This window comes from Bufo gargarizans, chromosome 4 (genome assembly GCF_014858855.1).
Source record: "Bufo gargarizans isolate SCDJY-AF-19 chromosome 4, ASM1485885v1, whole genome shotgun sequence".
NCBI classification, from domain to species: domain Eukaryota; kingdom Metazoa; phylum Chordata; class Amphibia; order Anura; family Bufonidae; genus Bufo; species Bufo gargarizans.
In genome coordinates, this window is record NC_058083.1 from 222291969 (window position 1) to 222305515 (window position 13547).

General features: G+C 40.1%; 1 protein-coding gene across 1 annotated transcript in view; it reads right to left on the minus strand.

The window, feature by feature from the left end:
• Positions 1–13547, minus strand: part of CSMD1 (CUB and Sushi multiple domains 1) — a 2061198-nt gene that overhangs the window by 665254 nt on the left and 1382397 nt on the right. Inside the window, exon 22 of the mRNA XM_044291097.1 lies at positions 1465–1634. Within this exon, the coding sequence (XP_044147032.1) occupies positions 1465–1634 (170 nt within the window). The remainder of the gene's footprint in view (positions 1–1464; positions 1635–13547) is intronic.

Sequence of the window (13547 nt, forward strand, 5' to 3'; positions counted from 1 at the left end):
TTATAAAGTGCTTCACTTTGGCAGGTTAGATGAAAGATCAAAACGCTCCACATGCTGTCAAGACTTATATAATCAATTATGTTTTCAAACATGTTAAAACCCCTTTCCCCAATACAATTAATATTTATACCTGTACTTTTCCTTTGAGATTGTATAACCTAGCCTTTTTGATAATCTACTTAGGCAACTTCAATAAAGAAAAAAAAAAGATTGGTGACATTTCAGTGTAGAGTGTCTTTTCCAAGATCATCAATGAGGGAGAAAAAATAAATTGTCCACTCTTGTCAGCTTCTATTAAAAGGAAATTGGAAATTTGAAGCTAAGCTGTCATCTTGCATTTTTGACTTGGTGCATGAGAGGACTGCAATTTTGAATTTAAGGTATAAGAAAGAAAGTGCAGTATAACAATTTAATAATACAAGGGGTCACTATTATATGCCCGCCAAAATATAATATATATATATATATATATATATATATATAAAAGTACATACAGTAGCATGAAATAGTTTTGATTACTTTTGTAACACAACAAATCTTGTAGACTTAAAAAAATAAAAAAATTGATCATGAGTTTAAAACATCAAATAAATTAGTAATGTGCATATATTAATTATGGCAATGTAGAAGTTGTTAAGAAAAGTATTTATTGGTATGGGTCCAACTACTGGGGGATTCCTGAGAATAGAAGGTCCATTTTAATTGGCGAAGAAGGAAAAAAGAGATTCATGATTTTGCCAGGTTTGTGAGTGCCAGTGTTCATCGAAATGTATGGAAATTGAAACAGTGAAAGAGCTTGGTTGTTTCCATCCCACATCATATGCTACACTGCCAGGTGTGCCATAACAGGTTATCATTATGTTAGAATGAAATGTATAGAAATGTATTTGTCCTTTGTTGGCTTCTTAATACTGATCTATAATATATTTATTCAGACTCTTTGAATATACAGTATATAGTGGTTGCTTAAATCAAATAACATTATAGTTTGGTAGTCTTTATATAAAGGCTAACCATGCAGAAGGCCACTCTGCCTGTCCTCCCGAAGCCTCACCTCTTCCCATTAAGCCCCATTCCCTTTTTGAACAATTCTATTTGCACCAAATTGCACCAAAATGTTTCCACCTTTTAGGCAGATTCTAGGTGCAGACACATTAGTAAATCTGAGCAACTGTGTACAATAGCATAACACATGCGGTACTTTAATCTGAATTGTCCTATAACAACCCTCAGCATTTTCTCAAAGTCTTTGCTTTGTAGGATTTGCTAGGAGTTGGGTTTTCACAAACTCTGGAGGTCCAAAGGTTGAACATGATTGAGTTTAGTGTGGCAATGTTACTTACAACAGCTTCCATTATAAAGGGCCATATGTGACCTGTACAGTATTCTCCAGATGCAAGGAATAATCAGATTAAAATATTCTTTAAGTTAAATTTCCAAAGACAATTTCAAGTATACTTTTACCTTAAGAATGTCACCCTCTACCAACTGAAAACTTCTGGCCCGTAAATGTATTCCCATTCCAGGTTGAGTTTCAATTCTATATATGCATTCATGGTTGTTATCATAGTTGGCAGGGAAATTTGGAGATAGCAATGTTCCTTCGTGTCCAGTAACTGTCGCTCCACATTCAGCTGAAGACGATAAACATATTTAAAACAAACTATTAAAAATTGGTGAATTAGCATTGCACTTAAGTAAAGAACACCATTGTAAAATCATTACAGTCTCAAGCTTAAATGTATGCACTCTTTATCTTATTTAGCCTCTGGACAAAATACCTTGATTTATTTTTAATTATTGGCATAATTGATGCAGAAAGTCAGAAATATCATATGATGAATAGATTTCCCTAAGATAATCGATTATCTTAACCTAGACAGTGTTTGATCTGACCACTCTGACAAAGCTGATCACTATAGCAAAGTGGCAGAGGTTCTTGAAAGCACTGCACCACTTTGTCTCCTGTTAACTGTACTTAGCATTCCTCAGAGGCTGCATGGTTGTGCCATTACAGTAAATGGCTGCGCATGTGCTCTCCAGGAAACATAGTAAAGATAGGAATAATTAATAAAAGCAATTGGACAATAGTGACATTTCTAAGCTATCTCCGACCAATGTCTATGTCGGGGCAAGCTCTTATATTATTTAAAGAGGACCTTTCATAAGTTTGTAGTAAGTGAGATAAATATCTGTACTTGCGCGGTACCCCCTGCTGTGCTGCCACCCTGCCAGTTTTTTTTTTTTAAATAGCGCTCCTGTGCCCCGTTAAGGCCCCCTGCAAATTTGCAAAGCAATGGAGAGGATATGTAGTCTTTCTCTGTGGACGTCTCCTTCTCCCATTGCTGTAGCGCTGTCCAATCGCAGCGCAGAGCATCACAGCCAGGGAGAAAAAAAACTCCCTGGCTGTGACGCTCTGCTCTGGGATTGGACAGCGCTACAGCCAGGGGAAAAGGAGACGCCCACAGAGTAAGACTGTGTCTCCTCCCCATTGCTCCGATGCTCCATATTAGTATACTGAGTGCAACAGTACAAAATAGATTTTGTTACAACCGTGTGGAAATAGACTACATAATAATGAATCTAACAAAATAAATACCGCTCTCCATTCCTGAATAGTGCAAGCAATAGCAAGCAGATTTGACTTTCAGGTTCCTGGAAAAACTTGGCTACCTTGATGTGGACCTATTATAGACTGCAGAATACAAAATCTGATCACTGAATAAATTGTCTTAAATGGGAGGAAATTCTCAGAACCCCAAATACTGTAGCGTATTTATAACTGGGGGAGCAAAACCTCCACATATGATCCACTGAAAATGGAAATCCTCAGCAAATAATGCATACAATGGAGGATGCCGGCAGCGGACCACATATGCCACCAAAAAATCCTACACAATATGGAATAATGTATGGAATAGACTATGAGAATAAATAAATCACTGCAAAGGTGCACTACAATATATGCAAATAAAAAATGGAAGGCTAAACCCTCACGCTTGATGTTAAAATGAGACTTTAGCCAGTATATTCCATTCAAGAACATATTGTAGCCTGCACACCCCCATCAAGGTATCTCAGTTGGCGCGGGATCTACCGCTAAACCTACCTATAGTGTGTGAACACTGTCTGATAGGTGCTAAGGTCCAACTCACAGCCAAGCTTCCACAACCTCCAAAGTAAGATCACAAATACAATGGGAGGAGGCTGTGAGACCCACCTATAACAGGCTAGTGTGACACAGACTACCAGGTGCACAAGAATGTTACCAAAGATAAAAAAAAATGGGACATTTCATACATATAGAGGCAAATCATTGAATAAAGTGGCCTAAATGGGAGGAACTGCTCAAAACCCCAAATACTGTAGCGTATTTATAACTAGGGGAGCAAAACCTCCACATGTGATCCGATGAAAACGGCAATCCCCAAAAAATAATATCTACAATGGTTACACTATAGGTAGGTTTAGCGGTAGGTCCAGTGCTAACTGAGATACCTTTACGGGGTGAGGGGAATCCGATATGTTTTTGAATAGAATATATTGGCTAAAGTTCCATTTTAACATCTAGTATGAGGGTTTAGCCTTGTCTTTTCATTTGCATATAATGTAGTCCACCTTTGCAGTGATTTATTTATTCCCATAGTCCAATTCACACATTATTCCATATTGTTTAGGATTTTTTTGTGGCACATGTGGTCCGCTGCCGGCATCCTCCATTGTATGCATTATTTGCTGGGGATTGCCGTTTGCAGCGGATCACATGTGGAAATTTTGCTCCCCCAGTTATAAATACGCTACAGTATTTGGGGTTTTGAGCAGTTCCTCCCATTTAGGCCACTTTATTCAATGATTTGCCTCTATATGTATGAAATGTCCCATTTTTTTTTATCTTTGGTAACATTCTTGTGCACCTGGTAGTCTGTGTCACACTAGCCTGTTATAGGTGGGTCTCACAGCCTCCTCCCATTGTATTTGTGATCTTACTTTGGAGGTTGTGGAAGCTTGGCTGTGAGTTGGACCTTAGCACCTATCAGACAGTGTTCACACACTATAGGTAGGTTTAGCGGTAGGTTTAGCGGTAGGAGCATTTCCTCCCATTTAGGCCACTTTATTCAGTGATTTGTCCCTATATGTAGGGAATGTGCTATTTTTGGTAACATTCTGGTGCACCTGGCAGCCTGTGTTACACTAGCCTGTTATGGGTGTGGCTCACATCCTCCTCCCTCCTCCCATTGTATTTGTGATCTTACGTTAGAGGTTGTGGAAGCTTGACTGTGAGTCAGTCGGACCTTAGCACCTATCAGACAGTGTTCACACACTATAGGGGTGCCTTGACAGGGTGCGGGGGATCCGATATATTCTTGAATTTAATATATTGGCTAAAGTCTCATTTTTATATATTGGCTAAAGTCTCATTTTAACATCTAGCATGAGGGTTTAGCCTTGTATTTTCAATTTCATATATTGTAGTGCACCTTTACAGTGATTTATTTAGAATACTAAATCTACCAAGAAAAAAACAACAACTCTGAACTAGTGCCACAGCAGATTTGTCTTTTGGGTACCTGGGAAAGTTGGATTACCGCCAAGTCCATCAAGAAAAACATGTTTGATCCATAATCTTAATCTAACCTTTCCTTTGCAAGTGCTTTAATAAAAGTTATGTTTTCTGTGACAGTAGCTAATGTAAACTGTAAACATCAAGCATGATGTCTATTAGTGTGAACTATAACCATAAAGTGTACTGTGCCACTTTCATCTGATCTGTGAAAATGTATTTAAAAGATAACTGACCACCCTTGGCCACCCCTTGCAAAAATATATAATTTGAAAAGTCTCAAGTATACTCCTATATTGATGTTAAAGGGAGTCTGTCAGCAGATTTACCCCTTTTTAACAGTTGCCATTATGCTGTAGCCGCAAAACAGACGATTAACACAGTACCTTGATACGCTTTGGTGGACTTTTAAATCTGCCAAAAACGAACTTTGATGAGGGCTCGCAAGTGCCCAGGGCGGAGTCCACCGGGTTGGAGCCCAGGCAGCTCTGCCTCTTCGGCTCTTATCCCCGCCCAGCCTCCTCCTCTGCTCGCCTATCTGTTGTCTCTCCCCCTCAGCGAGATCCCGCGCCGATGCGATAACTTCCTTGGCCGGGGCATGCGCACTGCGATGCCCATTGCTGACACGGCATCGCAGTAGCTTATGCGCATGCCCCGACCAAGGAAGTCATCGCGTCGGCGCGGGATCTCGCTGAGGGGGAGAGACAACAGATAGGCGAGCAGAGGAGGAGGCTGGGCGGGGATAAGAGCCGAAGAGGCAGAGCTGCCTGGGCTCCAACCCGGTGGACTCCGCCCTGGGCACTTGCGAGCCCTCATCAAAGTTCGTTTTTGGCAGATTTAAAAGTCCACCAAAGCGTATCAAGGTACTGTGTTAATCATCTGTTTTGCGGCTACAGCATAATGGCAACTGTTAAAAAGGGGTAAATCTGCTGACAGACTCCCTTTAAATAGTTAATTCTTTGAGAAATTCAGGCAGGTACTGAGGCTAGAGGAAAACTTCAGTTCAGATCATCTTCAATGTCAGAAACATAAAGCTGCTACATTTTCATTGACAAAGTAGAAAAGAAATCCCATATTTAAAGCAAACACTTCTATAGCTTGTATAATCAAATAACCATCATGTGCTAAAATTTGCATAATAAAAAGTACAGTACAGACAAGACTGTCTGAGATATTCTGCATATAAATTACCTCCTATGTGTTTAAGGGCTTTGCTTTGTGCACATGGACACAAGGTTAGTAGCAAAACATTTTTTTTTTATGTCTTACCATGATTGTTCACTGAAAATAAGGGCCGTAACTCAAAACCTTAAAGGGAATGTGTCACCTATTATCTACTCATGTAGTGCTGCATATAATAGGTCAAGATTGTGGTGACAAATTCACTTTAAGAACATGCCCATACCATTAGGCCACCAAATTTACAGTAGGCACTATGGGGTCATTTATTATACTGAAATACGCCTATATTAGGTGTATTTTAGGTGCAGATGTTGGCACAATTAGTTGCACCACAATCTGTGACTTCTCCCGCTCACACCAGGTCTAAAAAAGTGGGCATTGAGGGGAAGTGGACGGCCTGTAGACATGCCTCATTCATTATTTTCTACGCCTGGTTTAGGCATAGAAAATGGTCTCAATGTAAGCCAGCTTGGAAGCTGGGTTACATTTAGTAGCGGAGCTGGATGCGCCAAAGTTATGTAGAGGCTAGCGCCTCTTCATAACTTCGGCGATCCACTGCCAGTGCGGGGCGTTATTAAGACTGCTGTCTAAAATGCCAGTCTTAATAAATGACACCCTATGTATTTCTGTAAGCAGTATTTTCCAGGAATCTCCCAAACCTAGAATTATCCATCAAAATATTGTGTTGTGAAATGTGAGACATCACTTTAAAGAATGCTCCAGCGTACAGTGGTGGAGCCCAAGTTATGATATATTGGCAAACACTGACAATATATTAATGTGCTTGTTTCAATTTAACTACCATTTCTGTGAATCAACATACCAATCTAACACTCTAAATGTAACCACTTAGATTGGCTTTAATTACATTGTAACAATAATTAGATTAGATTTAATTAGTAACCATGTGCTTAATGAATTTGAAAGAAGAAGAGGGTATCTAGCCACCTTATTGGCACTCCCATGTTATGATCAAGCGGTTAGGGTGGGTCACCATCCCCTAGGCATAACAATGAGCCCATGTCTTGCCGCAATATATTAATATTTAAAGGGGTTGTCTCACTTCAGAAAATAGCATTTATCATGTAGCGAAAGTTAATACAAGGCATTACTAATATATTGTGATTGTCCATACTGCCTCCTTTACTGGCTTCATTCATTTTTCCATCACATTATACACTGCTCGTGAAGGAGAAAATGGAATACTGTATATATAGTATAATGCTGCCTGATTATGACACTACATTCCCAAATGTTATATGTAAGTGCACATTCCAAAGGTGGGGTATCACTCACTTGGGTGAGAGGCTATAGATTAAACAGGATGAATAAATTATTGGTAATGGATAGCAGATGTTGGGTAGCTAGGAAGAACATGAAGCAAGCATGAGTTGTCCATGCATGGATGTATCCAGTAGGGTATTAGAGAGAGTTTAACCTATCCAATGAGGATAAGACATGTATGTATGGTTTAGGATGGTTATGTGTATAAGATGAGTGTGGGCCTCTCCCCCTTTGAGCATTTTCCTTTGTGCGATTGAAGCTGTTAATGCTCCCAACTAGCCGCAAAAAAACGTATTCTTCCTGAAGACTGCATTTTCTAAGTGGAATTCCACAACAATCGTTTCCATGGTTATGACCACCCCGCAAACCATCAGTGGGAGCGCACATGCACAGCAGCTCCAGTCTCCGCTTCCTTGTATCTGTGTGGAGACTGGAGCAGTGGTGGTCGTAAACCCTGGATACGAGCAGTGTATAATGTCATGGAAAAATGAATTAAGCCAGCAAAGGAGGCAATATAGATAATAACAATATATTAGTAAGTGGCTTGTATTAACTTTATTTACATGATACATGTTATTTACTGAAGTGAAGACATCCCCTTTAACATGCCATTCATACTGTTTGGTAAACATTGTATTAAAAAACTCAAAAGAGTTAAAACCTTAGGTTATTTCTGTCTTTATGTTACTTGTTATAAACAATTGAATATTTTTCTTAAACTAAAGTTTTTTTCTAGTAATTATTTAGGCTTATAGTTAGGAAACTAATTTTGAATGCTTTGGTTCAATTGTTTTCATGTGATTAATGGAACCGCTTATTTTATCTTTTCATTTTTTTTCATTGAAGCCTATTTTTATAAAGGCAAAATGGACATGTTTGTTATGCTACTTTTAATTTCCTCATTCTAGATATTAGTCCTTTAACCTTCATTTTTTTCGGCTTTTGTTTTGTGCCCAATAAAGGGCAGCCAGCCAGTTATTTAGCATAGAAATGAATAACTCTCTGAAACCTCAGGAAAAATAAGCAGCATAGCAGGAGAAATATTTCTTCTTCAGCTCTACCAGCAGGTGTATGATACTCACCCTTGTGCACAGGTAGCTTGCAGTTTCATAGATTACACATTTATAGTAAAAATCAAGGCATTTCAAAACACCATTTGCTAAATGCATTCATTTCAATTATTAAATCTTGCAGTGTTTTACAATGAATAAAATGAAATGGCTAAGATACGGGAGCATTTCATGAATTTAGTTCTCTATATTGTATAAAGGAAAGACATTTAATTATATTTATTGTCATATATTTTTGGAGGTATTGCTATGGAGTATTACAGCTTTATAAGGTCTATAGGTGCATCCCTTTTATCGTTAACCGTTACCTGTGTTTACCCCCTTCCTTACCCGGCTTATTGGGTCTATCTGAGAAGAAGACAGGAATAAAGTTGCGGCACTCACCGAAGTATGTAGCAATCTCTTTATTATAGCTTCCTCGAAGGGTAGCTGAAGGATCCAGGGGCGGACACAAAGTTGCGAGCGGCGACGGCCGTTTCGCGCGCGAGACCGCGCTTCCTCAGGCCACTGTGGCCTGAGGAAGCGCGGTCTCGCGCGCGAAATGGCCGTCGCCGCTCGCAACTTTGTGTCCGCCCCTGGATCCTTCAGCTACCCTTCGAGGAAGCTATAATAAAGAGATTGCTACATACTTCGGTGAGTGCCGCAACTTTATTCCTGTCTTCTTCTCATGTTGCAACTTCTTGCTTACAGTATCTTTCTCGCTGAGCACCACATTGAGAAGTATTTGTTTTACTGCATTACGGTCTGGTTTATCAAGGCATCACCAGTGTACGCAGTGCCGCCTGACTACCATTCTTTCGTCTCCCTGCACCAGTTATTGGGTCTATCTAACTGCAAATAACTGATTCATTTTTGACCCAGCCTACATGTATTTGATATTATTTTTCAGAGGACACCTTTTCGATACAAATATATATTAATTTAAGCTCATGGTTAACTAAGCAGAGCTACAAACTTTTCATTATGATTGCAACAGGTATTTCAGATCAGGGAGGATTATTCATTGAAGTGAATGAGACTGATCTGCAGTACGAGGCACAGCCAAAAGTATGACATTGTGCACCTTGCCAATCAGCTGTTTGAAGGGTCTGGGGGCTCTCCTTTATTATTTACACTGCTCTGCCTAGTATAGCTCTGTACAATACTTTTGGATTTCAATCCGGTCCCCTTTACTTGAATAGGTAAAATCTATAATCCCAGGACTGCATCTACTAAAATAAAGAGCTGTGGCTGGTAAACGATGAATGATGGGGACAAAGTCCCTTCACTTCATAAAGCTGATTAGCCATCAGTTAAAAAAAAAAAAGAAAAAAAAAACACCTTTCAATAAAAAGAAAATCCAATATCATGCATACAAAAAACCTCCATAGCAGCATCTTCTTCTGTAGACTACAGATGCAACCACTGACTGGATTAATGCATTGACCCAACAAAAACACATTCCAATAATGCAAATCATGTTAAAATGACCATCCTGGTGCAGCTGGTGTCAAAATAAGGCTGGAGACTAGAGTTGAGTGAAGTCTTCAAAACTTTAATTTAGCTGCTTTGCTGAATTTCACAAAGAAATTCACTTAGTCACGAAGTGCATTTCTTTGTAATGGGCGCAATGATGGGGATGTCATGATGGGGATGTCACCGCATAGGTGAGAATGATATTTTTCACCGCATTTTAGGAAAAATTGATTCATCACCACAAAGCACAAGGAAATTCAGCTTCATTGTCAGTCAAATTTTCCCTGGAATTTAGATCGAAGTCCACTTTGTGAACCTTGTATTCGCTCATCACTACTGGAGACATCTGCATTCTGTATGTTGAAGTGAGGATAATTTGCAGTGACCATCTTTCCCCCTTCAATAGCCCACTCCAAACATTGGTATATTTCATTTAAAAGAAATACTGCAAGGAAAGACTAGATGGGCCAAATGGTTCTTATCTGCCGACACAATCTATGTTTCTATGAAAAAAGTGACATAAAGACCTTATCTCAAATTAAAAGTAGAAATTATTATTTACAACTTTATTGGGATCAGTGTGCAGGGGCGGACTGAGTGGTCGGGCACTTCGGACGTGGTCCGAGGGCCCGGCCAGGAAGGGGGCCCCGCGGCTGCCGCCCGGTACAGCAAATTATTTAGCCTGTCCGCAACATCAGGTAGGCTATGGGGCCCGGCGGCTGGAGCTAATTACCTCACATCATGTAAGTTAAGTGGGAGGATGGCCAGACAGCCGGAGCTACACAAGAGGAGGGGCCCGGCCATGGCATCCTGTGCGGCACGGAGGTCTGCCGTCGTCGCCGCGTACTGAAGTGAAGTACTGACGTCAATGTGCAATGCCTCCACAGGCAACGCTGAGGCCAGATTATTTTCAACACTGGCGCTGCAAACAGTGGGAGCCGCATCTGAGTAGCCTGATTGGCCGACCAGAGCCCTATGGACAAGGTATATTGAATCTTACTGCTGTATCGTCTACTAAGGTATCGATCCTGTACTGGGAATTAATACCCTACAGTGTAAATTACTAAAAATCCAGCAAGCAACAGGATTTTGTTGATTACCAATGAAATCAACCAAATCTGAAGCATTCCCAATGTAAGAGAGGAGGCTGGAGTAATGTAGGGATTATTGCAGAATGGTTGATATGTGGTGGGACTGGTCAGCAGGTGGACAGGAGGACTGAGAGCCTATGGGTAGAGCTGGGGGCACAAGCTGCCTATGGTATATATATATATATATATATATATATATATATATATATATATGTAATCCTATTGTTTCTCTTCTCATACATCTTTTTTGGTAAGGTAAGACTCTGTAGCCTCCTGTACATAATAGTGAGGACACAGATCAGGAGTATCTACACATCTGATCACCACCACTTGTCTCCTCTGCGCAGAGCCTGCCGCCATCCAATGCATTCAAATAGTAACACATTCTGTGTGTGTGTGTGTGTGTGTGAATCTATGTGTTTATATATCATATATCTATGCGTGTATATATCTATATCTATGTGTATTTGTCTATCAATATCTATGTGTGTATATATCTATATCTGTGTGTGTATATCTATATCTATGTGTGTGTATATCTATAGCTATGTATATATCTATATCTATGTGTGTATATATCTATAGCTATGTAGAGGGACTGATGTTTCTTCCAAAGATTCTGCAAGCGACCAAGGCGAGGGAGGAAGTTTTGTGGGTGTCTTGTGCTTTATCCCACAAAACTCCTCCCTGGTGAAGTGAGTGGTGTTCCTTTTTTATGTTTCTTTTAATTACCTTGTCTTCTGTGGGCCAACTGTTGGTCATTGACACCCCATAGACTTAAGGGGGACCACACTGACCTCTACATGCTTTTATGGTCATGGTGTCTACAGCTATATCGATCCTTGTGTCTAACCACTGAAGCACGTTTATATACTATATTATACAGTTGCAAGAAAAAGTATGTGAACCCTTTGGAATGATGTGGATTTCTGCACAAATTGGTAATAAAATGTGATCTGATCTTCACCTAAGTCACAACAATAGACAATCACAGTCTGTTTAAACTAATAACACACAAAGAATTAAATGTTACCGTGTTTTTATTGAACACACTATGTAAACATTCACAGTGCAGGTGGAAAAAGTATGTGAACCCCCAGACTAATGACATCTCCAAGAGCTAATTGGAGTGAGGTGTGAGCCAAATGGAGTCCAATCAATGAGATGAGATTGGAGGTGTTGGTTACAGCTGCTCTGCCCTATAAAAAACAAACACCAGTTCTGGGTTTGCTTTTCACAAGACGCATTGCCTAATGTGAATGATGCATCACACAAAAGAGCTCTCAGAAGACCTTAAGAATTGTTGACTTGCATAAAGCTGGAAAGGGTTATAAAAGTATCTCCAAAAGCCTTGCTGTTCATCAGTCCATGGTAAGACAAATTGTCTATAAATGGAGAAAGTTCAGCACTGCTGCTACTCTTCCTAGGAGTGGCCTTCCTGTAAAGATGACTGCAAGAGCACAGCACAGACTGCTCAATGAGGTGAAGAAGAATCCTAGGGTGTCAGCTAAAGACTTACAAAAGTCTCTAGCATATGCTAACATCCCTGTTAGCGAATCTACGATATGTAAAACACTAAACAAGAATGGATTTCATGGGAGGATAACACAGAGGAAGCCACTGCTCTCCAAAAAAAAAATTGCTGCATGTTTACAGTTTGCACAAGAGCACCTGGATGTTCCACAGCAGTACTGGCAAAATATTCTGTGGACAGATAAAACAAAAGTTGAGTTGTTTGGAAGAAACACACAACACTATGTATGGAGAAAAAGAGGCACAGCACACCAACATCAAAACTTCATCCCAACTGTGAAGTATGGTGGTGGGGGAATCATGGTTTGGGGCTGCTTTGCTGCGTCAGGGCCTGGACAGATTGCTATCATCAAAGGAAAAATGAATTCCCAAGTTTATCAAGACATTTTGCAGGAGAACATAAGGCCATTTGTCCACCAGCTGAAGCTCAACAGAAGATGGGTGTTGCAACAGGACAACGACCCAAAGCATAGAAGTAAATCAACAACAGAATGGCTTAAACAGAAGAAAATGCACCTTCTGGAGTGGCCCAGTCAGAGTCCTGACCTCAACCCGATTGAGATGCTGTGGCATGACCTCAAGATAGCGATTTACACCAGACATCCCAAGAATATTGCTGAACTGAAACAGTTCTGTAAAGAGGAATGGTCAAGAATTACTCCTGACCGTTGTGCACGTCTGATCTGCAACTACAGGAAACATTTGGTTGAAGTTATTGCTGCCAAAGGAGGTTCAACCAGTTATGAAATCCAAGGGTTCACATACTTTTTCCACCTGCACTGTGAATGTTTACATTGTGTGTTCAATAAAATCATGGTAACATTTAATTCTCTGTGCGTTATTAGTTTAAGCAGACTGTGATTGTCTATTGTTGTGACTTAGATGAAGATCAGATCACATTTTATGACCAATTTGTGCAGAAATCCATATTATTCCAAATGGTTCACATACTTTTTCTTGCAACTGTATGTCTATATACTGATATATGTATAAAAACGTTGAGTAGTCTATACGGGCATACCCAATAGCCTGATTATGGATAACATTTCTTATAGATAGACTGGTGCCACCAGTGTGGTTACCTATTTTTGCCTTTTTATTTTATCTCACTATCACATACGTAGCGGTCGTCCGCACATATGTACCCACCATCGGCAGCCTCTCTAGACTTCCATTGCTTTATCATAGCTGTCCAACCTATAACTCTGAACAATCTTTAAAATATCCACCCTTTGGCGCCTTGGCTGTTACTCTCTGACCTCCCCTGAATTTTGTTCAGGGAAGTCTTGGATTAACCCTCTATCTTTTTTTCTTTTCACAGGTCCAGAGCCAGCCAGGCCCAGAGCCAACCAGGCCCAGGCCAGCCCCAGA